The 27,614-nt window shown below is 39.7% G+C and overlaps 1 protein-coding gene across 2 annotated transcripts; it reads left to right on the top strand.

The window, feature by feature from the left end:
* The first annotated feature begins 348 nt into the window (after positions 1-348).
* LOC146329513 (arf-GAP with dual PH domain-containing protein 1) lies at positions 349-27,285 on the top strand. 2 transcript variants are annotated; one of them, XM_084714793.1, is made up of 11 exons: positions 350-868; positions 5,825-5,955; positions 7,878-7,969; positions 13,338-13,420; positions 13,510-13,622; positions 15,876-16,022; positions 17,790-17,873; positions 18,011-18,073; positions 22,420-22,491; positions 24,931-25,162; positions 26,844-27,283. In XM_084714793.1, the coding sequence occupies exons 1-11, from the start codon at positions 781-783 to the stop codon at positions 26,870-26,872; spliced, it is 1,134 nt and encodes a 377-aa protein (XP_084570919.1). In that variant the 5' UTR covers positions 350-780; the 3' UTR covers positions 26,873-27,283. The 2 variants fall into 2 exon arrangements, with proteins under 2 accessions (XP_084570920.1, XP_084570919.1); XM_084714794.1 differs by lacking the exon at positions 22,420-22,491 and having other exon boundaries at positions 349-868; positions 26,844-27,285.
* Positions 27,286-27,614: the final 329 nt, after the last annotated feature.

The raw sequence follows: 27,614 nt of genomic DNA, 5'->3' as shown, positions 1-27,614 counted from the left end.
AATAAACTTTTCATTGCTTGGAGTGAAAAAAACATACTGAACAAATTGCAGCTTTGTTTTACTTTTCTTATTGTATCTTCCTAAATCTAAATAAAACACTGTATAAATTAATAAACTTAAAAGAAACTAGATAAGATAAAGTGATCATTTTTCTTAAGTCTTACATATTTCTAAAGGTCAGTTCAATAATCTGTGGGGTCTACTTTATCACTGCGCTCTTCAAAATGCTTCTTACAGGTAGGAGATGAATTTATTTGCTGCACACACAGTCGGCGCTGGAGCAACGAGACCTCGAATAATGCGGAAAAGCAAGTTGGAACAATCTCTGCACTTCACTTCCTAGTGTAGGGTTTCATGCCCCAGTCACACGCCCTCCTCTCCACGCTCACAGTCCGGGACTGTGGCGGTGATTCGGCTCCAGACTCCAGCAGGACGCTCCTCACAGGCCACCTGAAGTTCTGCCAGCGGCTCTCGTGTTTGTGGGCCGCGAGTGAAAGAGAAGAGCGAGTGAACTTTGTGTGGAACTTTATGAAGAGGGATTGATTTGAGTTTTTCTTCCAGCGGAGGCACACCTCGCCTGCGCAGAGGGCGCATACCTGTGCGGACTTGCCCGCAGCCCGTTAGGTAGCACTCAGGTGGGGGAGTCGAGCCCGAGGAGACACACCTTTACCTGCCTATCTGCGGCTCTACGGCGTCTCCCCCTACCCCACCCTCCACCTCCACCTCCACCTCTCCCTCTCTCTGTCGGACAGCGAAGGAATAACCGATCTGAACCCTGAAATGTCGGTAAATTCGAGAGAAATCCGCGCGCTGAGGGAGATCCTGCAGAACCCTGGAAATGACGCCTGCGCAGACTGCGGCGCACCGGGTAAGATGAAGAAAAAAATCATTTAGAGGTGAAATGTTGTGAACGGGGGAAATCAAACTTTGTAGCAGATGTTGAGTTCCTGGGATGTGACGTGTAGTAGGTGCGGAGCGTTTACCTGAGCCAACACCGTGGAGTTAATCATTAAAACACATCACGCTCTTCAACTTTTCTTTTCATAGTTCAACCTCTGCAGCTCAAAGTCTCTGATTTTTAACATGAGACTAAATGTGCCAGATACTCCTTGGCTTGCATTTTGTTATTCTGACCTTAAATACCTGGCAAGGTGAGTTAAAAAAGTCAGAAGGGAGAGATTTCCAGGAGCACTTGAAGGTAACAGTTCAGGTGAAGCATTTTTCTTCTGTGGTGGAGACTAGAGAGAAGAAACCTTCAAGAGATGATAAGACGAGAAAAACTTTCAGAGTTCAGCAAGTCTTGGCATGCAGAGTGGAGGCACACGCCCTCACCTGATGCTTCTAGCACAACTGTGGAGGTCTTTTTAGGTCCTTAATATACTCATTTATAATTTTTTGAGGTGCATTTCAGCTAAAATGGTTCGACGTTAAATATAATGTCTTCATTTTACACCTTTTTAGGTTAATTAAGCTTTACCTAAATTTCCATGACACTTATGAAATGCAGAAAGTGCACTCTGTTTATGGAACTAATGCAGAAAAAAAAAACATTCAGCTTTCCACTGCATGTTAAAGGGATAGTTCACCCAAAAATGAAAATTCAGTCTTAATCTACTCATCCTCATGCTGGTTGAAGATTGTTTTTTGTTTTTTTTTGTCTGTATTATTTTTTTAGTCCACAGAACACTGCAGTATTGCAGAATCTCCCAAACAATATAAGTGAATGGTTTCTAGTTTTAAAATGTAAAAAAAAAAAAAAACAAAAAGACTGCACACCGTCACACCAAACACCCAGTTCAGACAGTGTGCACGCACACATGAACCTGACTCTAAGTTAAGGATCTACAGTGAAGATTTGGCTAAACACATGGTGTAAATAACGTCCTTTACGTCAATTTGATATTTCGGGGCTTTAGATGACATGGATTAGACCAGATGAGCAGAATGGAATCATTTTATGTTTTTTCCCAGTTGTTTTAAAGTTGGAAAACTAGTCACCATTCACTTAGATTGTTTGGGAGATTCTGCAACACTTTTTTCCTGCAGTACTTTGTGGACTAATAAACTAAACCCGATTGTCTACATGGTGAGTAGATAATGACTGAATTTCCATTTTTGGGTGAACTATCCCTTTAAGTAGTGTTTTCCAAGAAAATGTACTTTATTTTGATCATTTACAGTCGATTTGAGCATAACTGCCAACACTCCGGGTTTCTCCCATATTTCATGACTATCTCCAGGCTGCCTCCCTTTTTGTTGTTTCTCTCAGGAAACCCCTGGAATTTGGACGGTTCTCAAACTTTGTTATGAATAATCATCATAAATTAATCAAAATAAACTGTGACGAAGATACAAAACTTATTGTGATAACAGCAGCTCAGCGAACAGAAAGCCTGACCTCGGGAAATGCCCAACATGTCTGGGTGGTTCAGAGAACCGTGACACCACAAATATGCACCCAAAGACACAAGAGACTGATTTTCCCTCAGGAACTAATGATTGAAATTAAAAATAAATGAATGGATTTGATGATGATTGCATCAGGCTTGCTGCAGAAACCTAAATTTTGGCAGGTTTGATTTGAGAGTTAATTTTCTTTCTCATACATCAAACTGGCAATACGTCATCCAGACTGGATATCCTTAACTCTCTAGTTTATGTTGTTAACTGCTTCTTTCTTATCTGTCTAATCTATCTATCTATCTAGACTGCACTATGCTGAAATATGACAGCAATTTCTGAACCCCACAGATTTCCAAACCAGTGTAGTTACTGGGTTTATTTTGGTTTTTATGCTGCATTCCAGACAGTGTTGGAGGTTGGAATTTTCCTTCCTTCTGCTAGAAAAAGTAAAATGGAACGGCACTTAAAGTCGGACTTCCTACTTTTAAACTCCATCTACCCTGACTTTATGAAGAAACAGTTGTCTGCCATCACGCAACAATGGCGGCACCTGTGGAAGCCTAAAATAATACATACTGTCACATAAAAAACTGTTCTGCATATAAATTTATTACAGAGTGGTCTGTTGCCTCATGTGATGGAGGCTGCACTGCTGAAGCGCACTTTCGTACGAAAGTCAGCAGTGGTTTTTGTTTACCGTTTGCACTGTGCACCTGGAAGGCTTTGAGATCAGAAGCTGGAAATTTCAGCTGTCCTGAACGCAGCTTTGTAGCTGCAGTTACTGAAAATTCAAGGAAATGTTACATTTCTGAGGCAGACAAACACAACAAGAAGTCAGATTGTGGTCCTAACTAATTTTTGACAAAATATGCAGGTCCTGCATTTTGACTTTGTTGTACAGATTGTCACTTAGGCTGCTTTGCCTTCTGTACATTACCTGTGCATCATGATAAAAATGATAAATCAGTGAATCCGGGCCCTGAGACTCTGTAGTTGCTGCATTTGAGCAATGCAATAAACATAATATCACTGCCTTATTTCTTAATCTTTTAAATCTTTATTTATCCAAGGAAGGTTGACTGAGTGCACAGAACACATACTTTCTAATACTCTATTGAGGAGCTGCACTGGATTAAGTGCCTCACTCAAAGAAAACTTTAGCTGCCAGGTTCCAAGATTCAACCCCTCCGGTCACATTCTGGCACATATTTCTGTCATTTCCTCTGTTCCTGATGAATGGACATAAAAGAGAGTCACTTTGGCAAGCTGGTGTGTGTATGTGTGTCCATTTTTTTTAATTCAGTCATCTCCCTGGCATCGCAGAACAGTGACATAGCAGAAATATTAGGCATGATTATTAACCAGCGCGGCACATCGCGTTCTAATCTGTCATTTATGATTACAGGATTAAATAACCTGTTCTCCACGCTCAGACATCTGTGACCTGTCGTGATAAGAACGAGGTAGAGTTTACAGTGAGCTCTGTTTACCGGTAAGAAGCAGAGTGTGTGTCAGGAAGATAAGACAGGTGTGGTCAGAGCAAAGAAGTCAGTTCCTGTATAAATAAGGCTCAAGAGGAAAAAGACTGTTAACCTGAAAGATTTTTGGCTGGAAAGTGAACTTGCTTCCTTAAACCTACCAACTGCTTTTCAGTTGCCCTTAAAGGTCCAGTGTGAAAGATTTCAGGGGATTTTTCTTGATTAATTGATTAGTTGTCTGGTCTATAAATTGTCAGAAAATGGTGAAAAATGTCGATCACTGTTTCCCAAAGCCCAGGATGACATCATCAAATGTCTTGTTTTGCCCACATTCCAAAGATATTTGATTACTGTCAGAAAGGAGTAAAAAAACTGATAATAGTCAGATTTAATTGGCTGGAATCGGAGAATCTTGTCTTTTTTATGTTAAAAAAAAGCGACAGAAGCCGATTAATTGATTATCACAATAGTTGGTGATTAATTTCATAATTCATTCATGATCAATTAAAAGTTGTAGCTCTAGTAGTATTTGCCTAGAATGGACAAACGAAACACTGACTCAAGGTTTTCCTAGAGCTCGAAAGTCCTGGGTGATGCAAAATCTGCATGTTTCCTGCTAGAGGCCACTAAATCCTACAGACTGGTCCTTTAATCAAGGCACAGAAACACCAAACTCTTCTAAAGAGGGAAAGACTATAATCCATGTCCACATCTGATGTGAGGAATGGTGATTTGTAGAGCTGCAATGATAAATCTATTATTAATCAACTATTAAATTAATCTGCATCCAATTTAATAATCAATAAATAATCTTGAGTCATTTTTTAAAGAAAAAAATGTAAATTCTCTGATTTTAGCCCCTTAATTGTGAATATTTCTATATTTCTATAATATTTCTGGTTTCTTTACTCCTCTCTGACAGTAAACTGAATATCTTTGGGATGTGGACAAAACAAGACATTTGAGGACATCATCTTGGACTTTTCACCATTTTCTGACATTTTATGGACCAAACAACTAATTAGTTAATCAAGAAGATAATCAACAAATTAATCAATAAAGAGATTAATTGCTACAGGAAATACTTGAAAATTAGGTCCAACATGTGGAGCACACAGATGTTTGGACCTTTTTTCAACTGATAAGATTGTGACAGGATTGATTAATCAATTAATGGAGAAAATGACTGACAGATAAATAAATAAATAAACTGTTAGTTGCCCTAGTGATTTGGCTTCGATAGGAGGGTGGTGAGAAACTTAGTTTGACATTTGAGTCACTGTGCTGTGATGGACAGCTGTCTCACCTTTGTTTGTCAGAAAGTTTTGACCGACTTGTTGTTCAAATGAGTTTTGCTTTCATACTTCAGCTCCTCTGAATATGTATATTCTGGTTTTTTAAAGGTTGTACATTCTTAGAGGAATTTATTTCTAGTCCTGAAAATAATTCATCAGTCAGATAATTGCCAGAAAATTAATCAACGTCATTCTTTCAATAATCAAATTATCAGTCATGTCATTTTTTTAAGGCACAAAGCAAAAACATTCAATGGATAAAGCTTCTCTAATGTGAGGATTGGCAGGGACTGTCCGCTCTCCCTGGAGTTTTTTTTTTCTTTGTCATAATATTGATTTTAATGTACATTTTAACAACACTGGGTGACTTTCATTAGATGACCTTCATCATCATGATTGCAATACTCACATGACAAATGTCATCCTAATCAGGTGGCCTTCGTTGTCATAGTAACAATAATTAACCGGCCATTAATTTTGAGAAATGATCATAGATCATAGTTTCTTAAGAAGATAAATAAAAGTGTTCCTCACCCTCCACCCTCCATCTTTCGATACATTTGTCTCTCTGTCTCTTCAAGCCCACCACACCGTCTCTCCTCTCGTATGTCCACGCTCCATTTGATCTCTCCCTCTCCCTCTCTGCAGATCCCTTGTGGGGCTCCTGCTCCCTCGGGGTGTTCATCTGTTTGGCCTGCTCCGGCATCCACCGCAACATCCCCGACATCAGCAAGGTCAAGTCCCTGAGTCTTTCCCACTGGGAGGACCACGAGGTGCAGGTGAGACCACAGAGCCGGCACCAAAATTAACTCTGGTTTTGGTCGTCCTGTGCCGTGGTTGGGGAATCACGTGTCCCCAAAGCTGAGAATCTCCACACAGGGTCTTTTTTTTCTAATTAGTGAATAACATTTGGTTGGAATAAACTCAGCACTCCTGTCTACAGTATCACCAGCTATGTTCCAGGATGTTGTGACACCTCACTTCTTGTTTGACATGAAATTATCTTCTCCTCAGCGGTGACTTATTAGATTTCGAAGACACTCTGCTGACTAAAAGTACATCAGGTTTAATGTTGCTCTCTGTGAAATAACCGCTTTCCAATTCTAGACAGTCTAGTAATATGATAAATGTGCTGTCAGTTTGAACGAAAAAATACTAAAGAAATAGCGTGAATATGCCTTTATGATGTGTTTAAATTGGAAAGACTTAATGGAAGAGTACAGCCACTTGTTCTCACATATGAAAAATATGGAAATGATTCTGACACAATTCTTAAGAGACTGCTTTTATTATTACTCTTTACTTACACACCAACACTATAATTTTAAGAAGACTATTTATTCTCTTTAAAGGAATATTTCAACTCTTATTCACTTTCATTGCCAAGAATTAGATCAATAATTAACAGAATAATAGAAGATCAGTGTTACTCAAGTCTGTATGCTGCACATGAAGGTAAATCAAGCAGCAGATTAGTTTAACTGAGCATAAAGATTTAAAATGGGGGACTAGCTCTCGCCTCCAGCCTGTGTTCAGGTAGGTAATAAAGTCTATGTCGTTTGTTTAATCCATAAAAACTTGTTAACCTGCCAACTCATTGTTTTATGAGGTTTATGCATGACTGAGACTTCAGGAAGTCAGTGGCACCAGCCAAGAACTCTCGCCAACAAAGGGAATATTTCTCCAGAAAGTTGAACTATTCCTTTAACTGAGCTGAGAGAGACACTGATGAAATGTTATTTTGTGTGAAATTTCAAGTGTTTGTAGTTAGTTTCATGACAGACAGATTGTCCATCCTAAATATTCCCAACGATGTTCAAACTCTGAGAAATCCACCTGGGAAAACACGGGATACGTCGGATTTTCATCTGCATTGGTGTTTCACAATGAAGAAAACAGCTCCCATGATCCCACGCTACTTCACGATGTCATCAAACTGCGTCTTGTGTTATAGTGTTAATGTAAGAGCGACCCCCTTGCAGCAGAACTTACATATTGTACGTTTAAATAGGCTGAAGTATTTGTTTTTATTTTAGATAATATGCTACATAGACAAGTCTGCTGTAGATGGAGTTGTACGCCTGTTTTTGTGAGCAGCAAATAGCCTTTAAATACCCGGACAGCTTCATAATTTGACCATTTCATCATTTCAGAGAGAGAAAATAACAGAAAAACTAGTGATTTCTTTGCAAAAGTACATGATATTACCTGTCTAATGATGGATGTTCTTACTGTAGTGGCATTTATTCAAACGTCTGATACGGACAAAATATTGCAAAAAGTACTGCTTTGAAATCCACAAAATTAAAAAGGATCAAGAAAGATAAAGTTTCCATTTTTCATTTTGCAGCATCTGTGGGGAAAATGAGTTAAGTGCATATCAGTTATTATAGAGGTCAGGACATCACATTCCTGCCCAGTACAGTCTCCAGTCCTCCTGAAACTCTGCACGATCTCACAGAAACCAGATGATAAATGATGCTGGGTACTTTGCACGTCTTTATCTAAAATATTCGTTGCATTCATCATCGTCACTCTCTGATTTAATAGTTTATTATACCAGTGATGAAGGGTTTGTTCCTGTTGAGTGAGCAGATAAAGAAGTGTTACCTATAAAACTGTCAGGTAATGTGCCAAGAAGAATGACATCCTTGAATAACCCGTCTCTGGTGTGTCTCTCTCTCTATGTGTGTGTGATTAGTTCATGGCTGAGAATGGTAATGAGCTGATGAAGAGTAAATATGAGGCCGCTGTTCCAGTCTACTACTACAAACCAACCCACAAAGACTGCCAGTGAGTAACCATAGCAACACACACACACAAACAATAAAAAAACATATGCTGTCAAATATTTGCAAGTGTTTACCAGCGTGTGTATCTATGAACGTGGTGTAGTTTCCATGTGCATGTGCTTGCTAGCAAAAAAGAGCAAATTTTAAAGAACTTAAATCCAACTAAGAGTCAGCTAAAATAAGTGTTATTCCAGTGACACTGTGCCTCATGCATGAATCATTTGCACTAACATATTTGATCTTGTCACTGTGCGTGGGAACAATTTAAAAACTTTTGCAGCATTCATCAGTACTTCCCATGGTTCCTGTTTGTTCTTAAGTAAGACCAAAATTTAAGTACCCCAGGCCACATGTAAGCCAATCTGCACAAAAGTCAACTCGCGTTTTGTGCTGCGAAATCTTAATGATGCAGAAAATGTAAGTCACTTTAAGAGAGCGCAGATGGCAACACCTGAGGATGACTAAGTTACCGAGACAGGTTCTTAAAAACCTCTGAGCCTCAGCTTAGATCACAGACTGAACAATCTAATCCACCTCATCTGCAAGCACTCACCACTATCGCTTTCCCGGGTCTGACAGGTCCCAGTCCACTGTTTAAAAGCTGTTAAAGCTGGATTACTACCAATCGGACGCTCACAGTGACAGCTGCAGGTACCACGGACGCGTTGTGCGCTTGCCAAAGATGTCTGATTAGCACCACAGTTCATTCAGCTTACAAACCGCCAGATAAATCCACTCTGTTGTGTGCATGTGTGCGCGTCACGGCAGCGTCTCAGCAGCGTCCAAATAATATGTGATGCACAGAATCTTTAAAAACGTGCTCGACTAGGCTGCACCTGCTGCATCCACATCTCTCAAAGTTGTTTTGTTCTGTTTTTTGCTGTTCTTTTGTGGCATTTCCTTTTTTTTTCTTTTTTCCTGAGTGCAATGTCACCTGTCAGATGTCAGTGGCTTGGTATTTTGTGGTTTCTACATGCTAATTAACTCTGGTGCCCTGAAATGGATTTATTATCATTAGCCATTGAATGTTGTCTTTAGCTTTTGAAATAATTCTTGAAAGGCTGCAGGTTTTTAAGCTCAGTCCTGTCACACTCCTGAGCAAATAGTCAGAGATGCATTCAGGGCCTTTAGAAATCATTCAGCTCCCCCCCCTGCACTTACATTTGAGATGTGTCAGTGCGAAATACAGACGTATTCAACCCCTGTGACGGCACTCTGCGGGAGGATATCTTACCGGCGAGTCACGCGTTCTTGGATGTGTCTCTGCGTTGGGATTTTCTGCTTCCCTTCCAGGCAGATTTGCTCAAGTTTGGTCAAGTTGTAGAGGGAGTGTCTGTGAAAAGGTGCTGCTCCTTCCAGTCATTCCACAGATTATAACTTTCATGATTACTTTGTTGAATCCTGTTATCGTGACCGTTGTCATGTTGATGTGTCTTACTGTCACGTTTATTTTATGCTTCCTCTGTTCACTTAAACTTATATTTATATTTTACCTTATTTACCTGTAGTGTTGTAGAAAATATATTGAATTTTACAAGACATATTTTATAGGCCGTTTGCTTTAAATTAGTTTTTTCTCATACTCTTGGCTAGAAATCACCATTTCAGTTGAACTTACATACAACTAACTTTCAAGTTTTATTCCTATTTATATTTTCAAGGATTTCACAGAGGAGTTTGTTTAGAATATCGTCCTAATATACATCCTTTGTATATTTGAGCATACAATTTCAGAAAACGTGTAATACAAAAAATAATTTTCTTAATGTAAGTAATCAACTGGAGAAGTTTAATTTAGAAATTCAATACTTATAATTTCTACCATAGTCTCTTGCAGTGTCTCCCCTCAGGAGTTCACTATCTGTATTTTAACTGAAACCATTATCCCAAATAGTTTGCATAATGAAGGATTGCAGAGAATGTTAACAGCATTCACCTCCTCGTTGTTATTAATAATGATAAGGGGAGGTAGAGCGTGTGATGCATTTTATTTGCATCAGTGAATTTCTTGTATCAGTTCAGTCAGTTGGTTTATACTGTGCAGGACTATGATTAATAAAGTGAATATACAGTGTGACAAGAGAGAAGAACAGGAGGATTATTTCACCAGAAGTTTGAGACTCTTAAACTCCACTGTGATTGAAGCTTTCCTGACAAAGAACATTTCCTTCGACCCTTATAGTTTTTCTTCTGATCTCTAACTGCTTTTGTTGTTTCTTTCCCTCTTCTTTTCTATTTTAAATGAAATGAAAATGTGATATATACATGCAAAGTTTATACACAGGGCTCAACAGTAAGGGGGCAAGTAAAATGTCATTCTGGGCAAGAAAATCTAGCAACTCGTTTGCCTGACTGGGCAAGTCATAAAAAAGAATTAAACCACTGAACTATTTTGATAATCAATTAATTGATAAAATAATTTTTTCATGCAAAAATGGCAGAAAATGCTGTTTTCAGCCTCTCAAACACTGGGATTTCCCTCTTTTCTTTGTGTATTATCGTATTAAACCAAATATCTTTGGGTTTTGGGTTGACAGAACGAGACATTTAAAGATCTCACCTTCAGTTCTGAAAAAGTGAAAAAGTTTTTGAGTATTTTCTCATTTTATAGCCGTTTCAGCCCATGATTTTATGTGACAGTTACTTTAGTCTTTGTTGTTATGTGATAACCACTAAAGAAATAAAACAATCTGTACTGGGTCAAGTAAAAATCGACTTTCGGTCAAGTCGATTTCTGAACAACTTTGACGACCAAGCAAGAGAAAGAAATACATAACGTTGAACCTTGAATACATTCCCATTAAAACCTTCTAATAGTGAGGGTTGTCTTATCTGGTTATTTTGTAATATCTGTTCTAAATGACTCAGTCCCAGTCATTAATACCTGTTATTTTATCTTAGCCAGATGTTAAGTTGTTAAAATAAATGTGTTGTTGCTGCATTGTTGCCAAAAGGTGAGCAGGTCCAGTCCTAAAGTCTTTATAAAGTTTAGAATCCACAAATGGCTTCTCAGTGTGCTTACAACAAAAGTTTAGCTACCTAATTTATAAGACTTCTAAACTGACAACAACTTTATTAAATTCATAGAAGGCAGTTTGTGTTTCACTGCTGATGAGAATAAAAACTTTTGAAACCAAAAGCACTTTTTTGTTGTCTGTCTGCAGCAGAGATGCGTTCTCCTGTCTACAGGTAACCTCCATATTACCTGTAGATGCCTGACTGCCTCATTGTGTGTGTTAACTGTGGCTGCACCGGGCAGCTCCCAGACAGGAATGTTTGGAATTGTATGAATGTGAAGGGGGGAATTCTGGGAGAAGATAAAACCTTCTTACGTGGCATAAAATAATGAACACATGCATTAAAAAAACATCACCCTGCTTGACAATGCCTTTGCTTGGCTGAAAAAATGTGTAGCATGGAAGAAGTAGCTCACTGTATCTGTAAAAGTTTGCCTGAGGACAGCTCAAATCTCCACGCCCTTCTCTCTCTCTCTCTCTCTCTCCCTCTCTCTCTCTCTCTCTCTCTCTCTCTCTCTCTCTTTCTCACTCTCTCATGCACACACATTTCTACACACATGTAATTCCTTCTTTGATCATCAGTATTAAAGAGTGGTGCAGAGGAAGGTGACGGGAGGTCGTCCCTTCCAGGTACAGTGTATAAAAAGAGCTGAATCAGCTGGATTCAACTCGACCCATTAGACTTCAGGGGTCTTTAGCGTTAGAGAGAATCGGTCTGCTGTTAGTGTCAAATTAGGATGAAACGCACACACACGAGGATAAACATGTGAACTGTAGACAAAGAATAGGATTTCTTTACACAGTCATTTGATCCTTAGCCAGGTTTGCTGGGGTAGAGTTTCAAATAAAATAGTTTCTCATCTCTTTTTTGTTTATTCTAATACTTGTGTCAGGTATCTGGTTAATCAGAACGTGAAATAGGATCCGAAAGATTTCGAGCTGGATTTATGGCAGAACGTGAAGGAAGTAGACTTGCAGAAGTGCTTTCTTAAGCAACTCAGTTGGAGAAAAAAAACAGTTCTTTGTGTCAGTTTTATACTTTCTTTTAATGCTTTTGATACACTTATTAATAAACCTTTTCATGGCAGCCATATTGATATGAAATGGTAGGTTAAACACAGGTGTTACCAATGATACTAATTCAGGTCCTGTTCCAATTAATGTAACAGGGCATTCCAGACTAACCTGAATAGAATGGAACCTTAATAAGTATCGTTAGTAACACCTGTGTTTAATCTACTATTTCATATCAATATGGCTGCCGTGAATTTGTTAATTTCAACTAAAGTTCTATGATACAACCGTATTTTTCTTGGCTTCTGTTGCAGGGGTGTTAGCTTTGCTAGCTGGCTAGCTGGACAGCTAATAGCAATAGCCGCTATTAAAAAGCATTTCCAGGTGTTCTATGACACCGTATCAGGCAAATACATTTCCAGACATTTCTGAAACTGTGATATTAAAGTGTTACAATTCATATTCCCACCTATTTGTAGGTTATTGTTTGCTGTTAGCTTACCAGCTGGGCTAGCTGGCAAAGCTAGCTAACTTGACAGTAACCAGAAAAATCCAAGATGGTAAACTACGGTGACCAGACCTGTCCAGGTTTCAATCTGGGTTTCCCGAGTCCAAAAAAATATCTGTAAATCACTAAAATGTTACTGCAAAACTGTCCCAGATTTCACCACAATTTAACAAGCTTACAAGGGTGGAAAAGCACGCATTGCACCATCAGCGTAATGCTTTGTGCCCTCAGTTGAAAACTGAATAAACAGTAAGCGCTGGTGGTAGGTCTTAGGTGCATGAACAGAGGTTGTGGATTCATCAACATCAGTTCTGCTGCCTTCACACGCTGCAAGGATTTCATGAACTGAAGTGAAGCTTTTTTCCATACAGTATAAAGCAGCTGTGGACAGCTGGAAGAATCACCCGCATTCATTCATAGATCAATGCAGACTGATTACCTGACTCTCCAGGTTTGAAAATATGGTCACAACGTAATAAGCACAGATTTCAGTCTTGCAGCCTATTTAGACTGAATGAGGATTTTCCTCTTTAGAGTAGCATTATGACTGATTTTATACACTTACTCATTGTATACACTTAAAAAACTTTATTCTTTTACTGAGATAGGCAGTGAATTTGCTTTGGAAAATGTTGCCAGATTAACTTAAATCTACTTGAGCACGCTAGTTGGTGGTCTTTCCAGTCTTAGTTTCTTTCTTAGTGTATCACCCTTTCCTCTTTCTCATCTACCACAAAGTACGCAAGACGCCTGTTAGTCTGCTTTGATGTGGTACGTTTTTTTTACAAGCTGACTCTATTGACGTTTTATCCGTGTGTCTGTGTGTTCAGGGTGTTGAGGGAGCAGTGGATTAGGGCAAAGTACGAGAGGAAGGAGTTCTCTGAACCTGGGAAGAGCTTTACGTATGAGGAAGGTGAGTACACGCAGTCACACACACACACACACACGCATGCACAAATAAAACATTCATGCTAATGAGTGACCTTTTCTGGCGTCCTGCAGGAATTAGAGATGGCATCTTGATGAAGAGGGGGCGGGACAATGGACAGTTCCTCAGCAGGCGATTCGTCCTCTCAGAGAGGGAGGGGACTCTGAAGTATTTCACCAAATATGACGTAAGCAGCAGCTTTTATTGGGACTTTTAGCACCCACATGTGGCTAAACACACACTTTGCCCACACACACACCCTATACAAAACCATGCCTGTAAGATATCAGTAATCTACTGTAATTGGACGGCGTCCTAGTTAGTGTTGTTTGAAGGCTCACTTCCAGCACATGTGCAACACCCACACACACAAGCAATCAAACACAAATACCTTAATTAGAGACCACTTTAACGACATATTCACACCCTCACTCGATATGCTGCAGGAGTTTTACAGTTTCCCACTTTCTCACCATACATACAGTATCAGTGTAGCTATACCTGCTCGATCCGCCGCATCCGAGCGTGTTCAGACAAGCTTAACCAGCAGCCTGTCCTCCCTGTCAGTGTGGCTGATTCACTAAGCTGTACAACACCCAAACCAATTAGGGCTGGAAGCACTGGGAATGCTGTGTTTGTCACAGTAAACAAGCTCAGGGGAAGTGGGAATAATATGCTTAAAAAGAGTATGGAAAAGTATGGATTTCCAGTGTTTTTTAGCAGGCATCGTGACATACAAACGCCTTTCATTGTAAATGTTTTCCTGGTCTCCAAGACTGCTTTTCCTGTTATTTTTGTTTTTACTATTGCTTCTTATTCTCCTGGTGATTGCCTCCAATATAACTGAAAGTGAAAGTGTCGCTCGGGTGATTTAGGTTTTTAAAGCCAGTGAGCTGGTCGGCTTTCAGCAGAGCCTTGAGGTGTGTGAAATATTCAGGCACATTATTGCTATTTTTTTTTCATGCTGGGAAAGTCAATACTCATAATGACGGCAGAGTGTACAGTCTCATCAGCCGTCATATAAGCATAGCTGTGTCAAAGTCGAGGGCAGAAGATGCACGCAGACACAGATTCTGTTCCCAGAGGTGCTTATTTAAATTCAGGTCAGGACAGATTACACAAGAAGGTTTGGTGGGATTAGCGTCAGTCTTAGACATGATGGTTATCAGTGATGCAGACTGATGTGTAGATAATAGCTCTAGATATTATTTTCATGACTAGAAAGAGAATAAGATGTGGCCCCAGGCCGTGATACCATACAAACACCTCCAGACTCCATAACTGTGTTTTTTTTTTCTGTTTTAACTGTGGCAGCAAAAAGCAAAAAGTGTAGTATCATGTCCAGTCAAGTCTATAAAATCAGGAGGAGCTTTATTAGTTTTTTTGAGTCAGTTTGAGATGTAATTTATCCTTTCTTTATTTTCTTTTGTGTAGACCACAAAATTCACATCAGCATCACGCTCATGTGACCACAGTGTTCATGCAAACACTGAAGCGTCTGTGTACATAGGATCCGTCTTTTCAAAGCGTCCAGCAGCAAATGAGCCGCCAAACTTTCTGTGCAGTGTGCAATTTTCCTCTGATATGTGATTTGATATATTTCCGTTGATATATGTCTATTTTCAATCAACACAATGCATATGATTGTGGCATAAGCCCGGCAGTGTTTGTTTATGCGTAGCATTGATGTACATAGAAATGGACAACAATAACTCCCCAAAAGTAAAGCCAGAACATCTCCATCGCCCCCTGGTGGCCAGCTACAGTATAGAAGGAGCGGAGCAGTCAGGTGTAAAGTTTAACAATGAAGTTGTCTTGTGGCAGTAAATGTACAGTGAATAAACACTGCAGAAGAAGTTCAAGAAGTCCATGTATTTTGCTTCCCAGCTGCTGGGTAAAATGAAACATATTCATTCATTCATTTTTACTGAGTACCAACCTCGTGTTTACGCCTGTGAGATCCAGCAGAGATGTGAGATGCTTGGAGATGGTGCAGACAGCTCAATGGATTAAAATGAGAACGGTTCGATTGTATGAGACATGCAAGTGAAAAGCCTGTCTGACATGCGGCCGAGACGGGGGTGAAGAATTCCATCTAAAATAAGGTTCTCAAGGTAAACAACAACAAGATGAAAAGTTGCAAAACATAAACATCAAATAGAGTGAAAGAAATTATTTGCTCTCATATTTGTGATGCAACAGTCATTTCATTACAATAGTGAAAGCAAAGTGTAGATGAACAGTTTTAAAAACGTCCTCTAGGGTGAACATGGCTGATTTGTAGCTGTCTTCAACCTGAAATCTTCAGATTTATGGATTGACGAAGCGAGGGCAGATCTGCAGCTACAGTATGTGGGCTTTATGTTGTTAACCATTGCATTTCGCACAATAACACACACAAAAAAAACCCTTCTCCTATTTCCCTTCCTCTCTCCTGCAGGCTAAGGAGCCCAAAGCAGTAATCAAGGTGGACACAATCAACGCAACCTTCCAGCCAGAGAAGATAGGAAACCCCAACGGCCTGCAGATCACCTACCTCAAAGACTACAGCACCCGCAACATCTTTCTCTACCATGACAGTGGCAAGGTCTGCAATGCTGTACTCTGTGTGTGTGTGTGTGTGTGTGTGTGTGTGTGTGTGTGTGTGTGTGTGTGTGTGTGTGTGTGTGTGGTGAGCAAAAGAGAAAGCAAATGTTTACTCATGTTAACAAATGCAGCACAAGTTGTCATCCATCACATTAGGGGACGAACATGTGTTAAAGCTACCTGGTTTGTGTTGTTGTGGGCGAGTCTCCAAACCTTTTCAGACCCTCTGAGCCTCTGCTGGCTGATGGAATCCATTAGCAGATGACATTCAAGATCCACATCTATCATTTTGTTCCCATTCATGAATATTGAAATACATGAAACGGTTCAGTGTTATCATCAGGTTGAGAGGTTATTTGTGGCGGTCCAACATCTGACACTTTAGCGTTCACCACAAAATAACATCAGGATCTTGAACTTATTTCTGATTTTCTGAGTTAATATTCCTTTCTGACAGACTTTTCACAAAAATACACCCTATGTTCCTTTGCTGACTAAACAAAAAAATAATGTTCTATACTGGTCAGGCCACAGTGTTTATAATGTTTAGGAATATTTTGGACACAATTGCCTATTTCTATATAGTTCTTCTTAATGCCTGTCACCAGGTTGGATTCTCCTTGAAAATCAGATGAAACAAGCCTGTGTCTACATTTTCCCAGCCATATTTACGGCGAGTATTACTGTGCATTAGTCCGTTTATTTTTGACATTGTATTTTGTGGCTATTACAGTAGAAACACTGCCGCTTTTGTCCTCAGGGGCTTCCAAAATCAACAAAATATGAAAGTTCCTTGTAGTAGCTTTAATGAATCACAGTCTGTACTGATCTGAGCAAACATAAAGAGACCGAAACCCACAGTCATCATTACATGGAGACTGTATCTGACATCAATCAGTGGTACAGTGGTTAGCAGTGTTGCCTCACAGCAAGAAGGTTCTGAGTTCAAATCCCGCAGCTGGATTGGAGGGCTGGGGAGTTTGTAGCTGATGCAGGACTTCTCTGAGGAGTTCGCATGTTCTTCTCGTGTCTGTGTGGGTTCTCTCCGGGTACTCTGGCTTCCTCCCACAGTCCAAAGATGTACAGTGTAATAGGTTAATTGATATATCCAAATTGCCCATAGGTGTGAATGTGAGCGTGAGTGGTTGTTTGTCTCTATGTGTCAGATGAACTGGCGACTTGTCCAGGGTGTACCCCGCCTCTCGCCCAGTGTCAGCTGGGATATTGGCTCCAGCCCCCCTGCGACCCTTCAGGGATAAACTGCTACAGAAAATGGATGGTCATTAATTTCATTATTGTTATTATAACTTTAAATAGCTCAGCATGATGAGTAAACATGAACAACAAGAACCAGTGAACCGCTGGTCAAACATTACTTGTCACGAACATGTGGCATGAAGGTTCACTCTTGACCTTGGAAACAGCAGCTCAACAAACACATTTCACAACACAAGGTTATTTACGAGTTATTTTTGAGGCTTTCAACCACATCTTATATAATCTGTTATCACATGATTGAAATTCCACATAAAGGTCATGATAACAACTAAACCAAGATGTCAGACCTTGAGTTATTTTTTTTTCTTTCCAAGCATTATAATGATGCATCTGTAAATAATCACTAAATAAGATTTGTTTGAAGTGTGTCACTTATGATCATCAGTCTTTCTACATGGAAGAGATGGGCAGGAAAAACACAGGAATATAGAAAACATAAGAATGACTAATTTGCTCATTCTCCATGTTATTCTCTCTTGCTGTCCGTTAGGAGATCGTAGACTGGTTTAATTCAATTCGTGCAGTTCAGCTCCACTATCTTAAGGTGGCCTTTCCTGGGGCGACAGATGCTGAGGTGAGCGCACACAAGCACACATTGATGCAGAAACCCGATTTTTATATTTGCCGTATTTGACAAATGATGATTGCTGAGATAAAAAGTTGATTTTTATGTCTGAGCTATTGAGACACTGAGGTGGTTTCTGTTTTCAGCTGGTACCCAAACTTACCCGGAACTTTCTGAAGGAAGGATACATGGAGAAGACGGGTCCCAGGGCAAGTAAAACACACACACACACACACACATACACACACACACACACACACTCACACTCACACAACTACAAACACACTGTAAACCTTTATATGAAAATATGAACACTTTTCTCCTCCTTTCGCTTTATTGTTTCCCCCAACAGTTGGCTCTTAAAATGACCACATCAATTATGCAAGCTGATATTTTCATAATTCAGTAATTGTAGATCTTTGTGTATTGAAATCACTCTGGGATGCTAGAGTTAGTTTTAAAATTACAATAGACAGCGATACAACAGTATTAAAATATGTTCAGAGCATTTATTTTTTGTGTATTCAGGATAACAATCACATTGACTCTTCAAACTTAACATGCATAAATACATGAGGTATTTCTCAGTAGGGTAGGCAATGATAATAAGTAAAATCCTGGGGTCTGGAGGTATTAATTACCAACAACCAGACCTCCCCTTGACGTACAGGACTAATCACAGCAAATGTTTTTGTTTAATTCAATTTAAAACACTGCTCACACGGGACGAATACCTGAGTGAGGTGATGATTTGTAGTAATTAACATCAGCAGTGATTACAAGGAAAATGCCCATGTAAAAATACCAGCTCTAATTACCAACCATGTTTTGGTAAAGACACGATTCTGCTCCTGCACTCATTTCAACAACAGCCGCTTCATGATGTGATAACTTTTTTTATTTAGGTGTGTGACTTTTTTAGACAGCAGTGGGAGTAATAGATCAGTTTTGGCAGATAAATCTGTGTTTCACAAGAGATGGGATCACTTGTGAACTGACTTTTCTCTGCTGAACAGCATCTGCTGTCCAGTTGCTATGATACCGTATATATGATATGAAAACATTAAAAAGAAAAGTTGAAGAATGAATACATCATATTAAGTATACATTAACACATGAACAGAGTAGCTATTAGGAAAAAAATGTAGTATATCCCACCCATCACATGCTCTACACTGAATTAAAGGAACTATATGAGAGAACTAGACATCTGTTGAATTCATACTACAAACAGGATGGGGGCAGCGTATCATGAGAGAGTTAGGGGTTGTGTGTCATAAAAAATAACAAGGAAATGTGGAGTCCTTCCCATAGATCTTCTTTCAACCTTCAACACTAACTCCGTCAGTAATGTTATACAGTTAGCTGTAAGCTATTGCAAAAATTTAAGACATTAACAGAATATTTGTGAGACACCATCAAAGTTCATCCCTTTACTCACCAAGATGCTTGAGGGAGGCAACGCCAATGTTAACCCTCGTTTTGCTTCTATTTCTATCACTTCTTTCCTGGCCACCAAATGTGGTTTCGGGGCAGTGCTATGTCTTTGTCCTCTCATGTTGGACTGAGAGCAGACTGGATGCCAGGGCTTGTTGGCTTGCATGCAGTTACTACAATTAATTTTTCATGTTTTAAGCTAAACGTCTTACATATAGCTTATTTGAAGATGACTGACACTGTTTTCTTTTACAAAACTGTTTAAACCAGGCTCTCAGACTAAATTTCCATCTAACTAGCTGGACACAGTTCCCTCCTCAAACCTCTTCCTGCGATCCCAGCTCCCACTCTTCCTGCTTTAATGGAATCGAAGCTGGCCTGAGAGGTTAACTAACCCAGCTGTCACCGTGGCTGTTTTCCACCGCTGCCTGACAGGCTGACTGACAGCTGAGAGGTCCTCCCCGCCTGCCTCGCTGTCCGTCTGTCTGTCACTCTCTCTGAGAGGGAATAAAAGGCTTCCAGGCGAGGATCGACTTAATCCTGAGGTGTCAGAACCTCAAATACATGCGGAAAAAAGACATATGTTTGGATTAATCAAACACACAAAGAGGCATTTGTACATATCCGTGCAGTCATGCACTGTTGCACTGACGCTTTTACATTAGCATATGTACACACATGCAGGTGCTTTCACACTCAGGATTCAGACAGAAGCCACCTACACAGGCAACACCAAGCAACCTGATCCTCAGCAACACAACTGGTTTTGTATTCAGACGCATGCAGACTCTCCGTTTAATCTCCGTCTGTCAGGCTGAGAGATGAAAGGACTCACTAACTTGCTCTGTTGGGCTGATTTGCTAAATGGGTGTCATAATTCATTTCCGTCAGATTTGCGCAAGACATATTTGTGGAAGGAGTCACTGGCGAATTGAGAGGGAAACAGTCAGTTGTTCAGCCTTATGCCTCAACCGGAATATCAAACACTTTTATGAGGACAATTTGGCAGCAGTCGGGGACCTGAACGCTCTCATTATTTGAAGCTGAGCTCAGTGAAAAGAGCTCAAGCTGCTTGTGCACTCCAATAAACTCTCCGAAGGTGCCGTGTGTCACATCCTTCGATAGCTGCTTTCAGCAATAATTTCTGCTACACTGATGTAAACATGCAACCGTGACAATAAGTTTAACTTCTTAAATTCAGCATCAAGGGTGTTATGAAAGTGGTGGCATAAGCATTGAGACGAGGCTGTGAAGGGGAAACTAGTTTTAGTATTAAGCACTAACAGAAAACCAGCTGTGGCCTGAGGTACAATGTTTTCAGGTTGTCCGTCCATCACATTCTTGTGAACCTGATATTTCAAGAATGCCTTGAGACAATGTCTTAAAATTTGGCACAAGTGTCCACTTGAGAACTTGAGGAAGAACTGCTAAGTGAAAAGGTCGAGGTCACTGTGGTCTCACCTGCGTCCCATTTTTGTGAATGCATTATCTCAGGAACACCGATACTTGCCAACCATCCTGATTTCCAAGGAGACTGTTTTTCCATTGCCCTTTCGTTGTTTCTTCCCGGGGTTACAATTTTCCCATATTTGTCCAGATTTCTGACAGATCTCTGGTGCTACACAGCATGAATAAAGCCCTACAACTGTAAAAGCCTACTGTTTCCACCAGGACAGCAATACAGTAATGTCAAATGTTGTTTCCTGACAGGGAAGAGAGCTGCTCGCACTCACTGCCTGACTGTATGTTTCAAAGTGCCAAAAGAAAGGCACATGACCTATAACTATTTCTATGAGACGACCCCCAGATGACCCCCACCTTTGGTTTCAAAATTCTTTTTTTTTTTTAGGTTTCTAGGTTGGCAAGTATGGGAACGCCCTGAGGGAATTCTGTCAAATATGACCCAAACAACTGAAGAATGAACTGATTAGCATTTGGTGGTCAATGGTCAAAGGACACTGTGACCCCACAAACCAGGGACGGAAGCATTATGTTTTCGAGTTGCGAGTCTATCCCTCTGTTGCATTCTTGTAAATTATTTATCTCAAGAATCCTTTGACCAGATTTCTTCAAACTTGACACAAACGTCCACTTGGGCACAAGGATGAACTGGCTAGAATCTGGTCAAAGATCAGCATCAAACCGTTCTGCTAAAACCCTTTTCTGGCCATTATTCAACGTCATAACTCAAGAACAGAAGGGGAGATTGTTACCATATTTCACATTTGATCAGATACTGAATTGGTGATAAATTGGTGAACATGTGTGTGGAACGTCCATGTTTCAGAGTTTGTAGTTCCTCTGCACGAACATCCACATTTGAAGCATTGCAGTCCACCACCACCACCACCAAAGCTCTCTATCATCAGTCCTCTGTACCGTTCACTCGACTCATACATGTCAATATAGTGATAACTTCCATTTCAACGAACAATACACTTAATAACTTTCAGTAAAGTCCTTCAAAGTCTCTCATACTTAAATTATATGCGTCTGGACAGACATGGACGTAAATGAGAACCTGACCGGTTGGCAGAGGCAAAGAGAGTCAAAATCAGTCAAGAATTAGGTAAATGAAAGACTAACAATACAGACTTTCCCTTGTTCTCACAGTATATATCCATTTTCAGTATTTTAGTATTGTTGTTATAAAAAATTGTTTTTTTCTGGCTTTGACCTTTAGTGCTGAAACAACTAGTCTCCACTGAATAACAACTAAAACTTGATTGACAACAATTTACATAATTAATTCATAACTAAAGTAATCTTTCAATTGAAAACTGACTGTTGGTTGGACTCTTTGGACTCTGAAAACATCACGTCTCTTCGTTTGTTTTGTGTTTTTTAAGAATTCACAGATGATGAATTGAACAAATAACTGATGTCCATTAGTTGCAGCCTCAGCCGCTTTAATAACTGACAGTCTTAGACAAAGGACCAGGAAACTCTGATATGAATTCTTAATACAAAAGAGTCCATTTAAGAGCATGAATCACTTTTCAAATTTAAAAACCAGACAGACGCCACGTTTGGTGCAAGTACAATGCTGCTTTGTGTCTGTGTACAGTCTCACTCACCTCGTGTCTGACTGGCTCTTTCAACCTGTTTGTCTTTGCAGCAAACGGAAGGCTTCAAGAAGCGCTGGTTCACCCTGGACCACAGGCGACTCATGTACTTCAAAGATCCACTGGTATGGCATCTTTACACCCACCTACACACATCAGCAAGACTTCAGTGTAGGCATCAGTTTATATTTTAAGCCTTTAGTCGAAGCCTGAGTGACTGTGGTTCAGTTCCTTGATCACAACATACCGACAGCAGTGGCTTGATGGTATTCTTGTGCTCTGAAAAGATATAAATGGAGAGTGGGAGCAGAGGGTTTTCCTCCATCAAGCAAATTAGATTAAGTAGACGATGTTGGGGATATGAAGCAATGAGTCACTGGGGAGTGAGTGATATAAGGTACTTTCATTTCTATATAACTTTATTAAACATATGGCAGTTGTTGCCATGACCTCACAGTATGGATTGCATCAATATGAAGTGAAACACTAACCTGTAAAGATTTCATCCTGTAATCTACACCAGACGCTGGACTTGCGCCTGATTTATCTGATATTGGTGCCTGAAAGCTAGAGACGTTGTGAAAGTGACATCCTGAGTCACTGAATGATGAGAGTGTAGTTTTTATTTCAGGGGTTATCTCAGAGACTCGCCTTGAGAGGGGGGGGGCAATCCTGATTTCCCAAGACTTGGCTAAACGCGCGTCAGATAGCTGAGCCTGATTAGCTCAGCTTTGTTGCTGATGTAAGAGTTCAATGGAGAGGTGCAATAATTATAGGTGCTAAGTGACTGAAATGTCCGTCTTAAACCCGAGAGGGTTAGACAAGAAAAAGTGGTAGATGAAAGGAAAGAGGAAGTCTAGTGAAGTTGAGTGTGGACTGGGAATATGTGGAGGAAGCTCAAAGCAAGTGTAATATGGTCACTTGGATAATAACTAAATTATGCATGTTTTAGATGTTGTGTACATACGAATGATTGACTGTGTATGTAATACAGATGACGTAATACCACTTTTTCATGAACAGTACCTTGAGTATCTGCGTTTTCCCTAACTAAGATGTTAATAATACTTTAATACATTTCTTAATCTAGCCATCTCAGTGCTTGAACTGTGTTGCAAGTATTCAAGTCTGAGCACATAACCAGTGGTGGGTTATAATTTGAGCCTGGTATGAATCACTGGAAAACCACCAGGCTGTTTAAGTGTGACAGAGTGTTTGAAAATGGACAGGAGTATTGACAATGTCATATAAACTTTCTGTGGTTTACACTGCAGACTGGAGTTTCTGTTAACAGTGACAAGCTAGATCTCTGTTATATACGCTTGTTTCCTTTATCAAATGTCTGCATTTTTATTGCACTGCTGTCTATGCGCTGTCTCTGTGGAAGCCCATTACCCCCAGTGTGATGAAAAAAAAGGAGATCCAGTAAGTCATTACAGTGAGAAACTTTCTCAAAATAATGAGGAACTTTCTCATTATTATGCCATGAATATTTTGAGGGGGTTTCTCATTATTTTTAGACACTAAGTCATTCTATAGACAGACATCCTGTGTTTTGTATTTAGCACTAACAGAAGAAAAAAAAAACAACAACATCAAATTAAGATGATCCTTAATCCCTGAGTTAAATAACCATTAAATAAACTATTTCAGTGGTGTTGAGGTCTTTGTTTTATTTGATGGCCTTGCTGCCCCAGCATCTGGCCTTTGTGCCTTCAAAATCTTGACAAACTAAAGGCCAAGTGGCCACGTAAAGGCCCCTTAAATGATGAAACTCCAGGCTTGGTCTGACCTATAAAGTTAGTAATTTAAATGTGAAAAACAATGCACCCTTTTTTCACAAAATAATTTAATAAAAAGAAAAAAAAATAATGCACCTCTGTAGTTATTTAAAATCTTTTTTCATTCAGTTTCCCTCTGCTTTAAACTTTTTAAAACAGTAGGTCTCTGTGGTTAACAACAGACATAAACAAACTGGCATCTCATTTAAAGAAATTATTCATACATTTTTTTATACTTATAAATGATCATATGGCTGGATTGAAGTCGTTAAAGGGTTAGGTTCAACCCACTGGCCTCCAAATGAACAGGCCTACTCTACCAGTTATTTATTTAGGAGACATAATTACAGATATTTGTAACTTGGTAGCAGAACAGGTGATGCGACCGAGGAAATTAACATGCACTGACCAGACCGCGTTCAGCTTCCACAGTTACATAATTTTAAGTAATTTCAAAACTGCTCCTATTGGGCCATAACCCTTCTTTAATACTCAATCAGGGGAAATTAGCACATCGCCGACTCAGCAGCACTAAACCTAAGAAAGGCAAGACTGGTATATTTTTGGTATAACATGATGGAACTGAATGACACTCAGAAAAGAGCCAATAGGATAAAAAATTATAGAATAAACTGCCTAACATCTCAAACTTCTCTTTTGTTGGTCAGTTCAGCACAGACTCATTTTGCAAAGCAACTCATTTTCAAAACGCTGTGCCCAGAGTAAAATGATGAGTGTATTCTACGGTTGACCCATTCGTTTCATTCTGCCTCTGTTTTGTAGGACGCCTTCGCCAAAGGTGAGGTGTTCTTGGGGAACAAGGACCACGGGTACAACGCGTTCCAAGGCTTGCCCGCTGGCACCCACTGCAACGGTGCCTGGCATCACGGCATCACCATAGAAACACCTGACCGCTCCTTCCTGTTTACTTGTGAGACGGAGAGTGACCAGCAGGATTGGCTGAAACACTTCAATGATGTCATGAGCGCTCCGATGTCCCCTCAGGAGTACACAAGTAAGAACCTAAAACTTTTTTATAGTCATGAAATATTTATTAGCTGTTAGCCTTTATAATTAGCTGCTGGTGACTTCTTTTGTAAACAGCTGTTATTTAAAGCTTCACATCAAAGGGGCCCCACGGAATAAATAAGCCACAAAGTTGAATTAATTCTCACAAAAATAATAATAATGATGATGATAACATTCATATTTGTTTATGAAGCACAGCTTTTGTCCTTTTACCATCTCACCACAGTGGGAGTTTCTGCATGCAAACCAAACAATCCATCACTGGCCATCGAGCTGCTCCAGTGGAGCAGCTGTGGGTTAAATACCTCTGTGATAGATAGAAAGCCAGCAGGGTCACAATTCATTTTTTTTAATCAACTTACAACTTGCTGTGACTCACTGGTGGTTGTAAATATTATCTATCAAGATGTCTGGGTCCGAAATCCCTCCTTCATGAGCAGTAAATCGAGATCTTCTATTGAATGTGGTTAGGCATTGCTCCGGTTGAGTGGTTATATGCCAGTTTATTCTGACACAGGCTGTAAACAACCTTATTTTCAATTTTGAGATTGCAATACTGCCAAACCATGAACCATGTTTGTTCAAGTTTTCATTTTTCTAGCCAGCTTGGTTAATTATAAAAATGGGGTTTTATTCCATGATTGACAGCAGCTTCAACACTGGTCAGTACTGCGCAGATTCTTGCTCAAAGTAATGCCGCCAGTGCAAGATGGCAGCGCTCATATCTGGGATATTTTGGCTTCATTTGTGTTCTGTTAGAGGAAGTGGAGGCATGTCGTCCATCTTTATTTACCGTCACTTGTAGCAACGTTTAGCAACTAGATGACAAATAGTGCACACCCTGGCTAACACATGCACACTGACAATGTTAACATGCTAATATACAGTACCAGGCAAAAGTATGGTCACATCTTCTCATTCAGTATTTTTTATTATTTTTCTACATTGTAGAGTAATACTGGAGACATCAAAACTACGAAATATGGAATTATATAGTAAGCAAAAATGTGAAAACAAAGCAAAGCAAAAGTAAAAGCAAAAAACACTTTCGCACACTGTCTTCTGCTCTTGCAATAAAAGATTTAATGACATCGCAAGTACAGAAGACAGTGTGCGAGAGTCTTTTTACTTCTTTTTGTGGTCCATGGTCTTTTCCTACGCATCTGTCCACCTAAAAGTGTGCAAAAGTTTTTGCTCTTTGATAGTTAATCTATATCTTATCTAATCTTATAAAAATAAAGGAAAAAGAAGACATTGAGTGAGAAGTGTGCCCAAACTTTTGACTGGAACTGAGCTGATGGCAGCCAGTAGCTGTGGAGACATTTCTCTCTGAACCAAAAATGTCAACTTTCTAGCTACAGGAAGAGTCAGAGGCTCGCAGTCATTTGGATACACGTCTGTCCTGAAGATATTTCACGCTGGAACAAAGTGGTGAAATGATACTGGCTGAACGACGGCGCTCAAACTGATACCTAAACTTTTTTAATTCTCCATCTTGTGTTAGAGCACTTATATTTATATGATAATGTCCTTATGATGATCACATGAGTTCATGTTAAAGGGGCAAATTCCTGCAAATTAATGAAATGCCAAGACATAACAAAATGATTTGTCTACATGGGTAAAGGAGGATTTTGTCTAACTTTGGACTTTGATCTGGTTTCCAGTGGAAGCCATGTTCAAGCACAGGCCTTGATGGACCAGAGGCCCGAGGGACCGTCTCCTCTTCATCTCCTCTTCTCTCAGCCCGTCGCCAATCTGACACAAGACCCATCAGCATCAGCTCTGCCACTGGCTCCTTTAGCGGTTTGGGGAAGTTGTTTACAAAATCTTCATCACTAATGTGGTCAGTTTTGAAGCTTGTTGCTGTCCAAGTCCCAAAGCTGCTCATTGGAGGTTAAAAATCCAAAAAATGAGGACCAGTTGGAAAATTTGAAAATACATCTGGCTAAAAGAAATAGTAATACTTTTAATGCAGAGTTCTTATATTCTTTTTGGATTTTATACAGCACGTTTGAAATTCTGGATTAATGCTCTTTTTTTTTTTTTACCCTGGTCAGGCATGTTCCCAGGTCATTAGATATTTAATATAAGACTTAAAAAAAATTTTAAGGTGAGGAGTGCCTTGGTTTTCTACAAGGAAACTACAAAGCTACAAGGAACGTTAATATTTTGTTGATTTTGGAGGTCCCTTTGGGCAAAAATGGTACTCTTTCTACCATAATAACCACAAATTATAACATCATAAATAAAAATATCTAAATAAAAATCTAAAACGGATTCATTTTAACTGCCTGACGTACTTCTCACTGTAACTTTGCCTGGGAATATATAAAAACAAGAGAGATGACAGGCATTATGAATAACAAAATAAAAACAGTCAATCTTCTTGTGGAGGGTCTCGTTCATGTAGGCCGTATAGAGGCATCACAAATAAA

Source organism: Lutjanus erythropterus, chromosome 3 (assembly GCF_056507025.1).
Source record: "Lutjanus erythropterus isolate fLutEry1 chromosome 3, fLutEry1.hap2, whole genome shotgun sequence".
Lineage (NCBI taxonomy): Eukaryota > Metazoa > Chordata > Actinopteri > Lutjaniformes > Lutjanidae > Lutjanus > Lutjanus erythropterus.
Note: the sequence above shows the minus strand (reverse complement) of the source record. Positions and strands in the feature narration are given on the sequence as shown.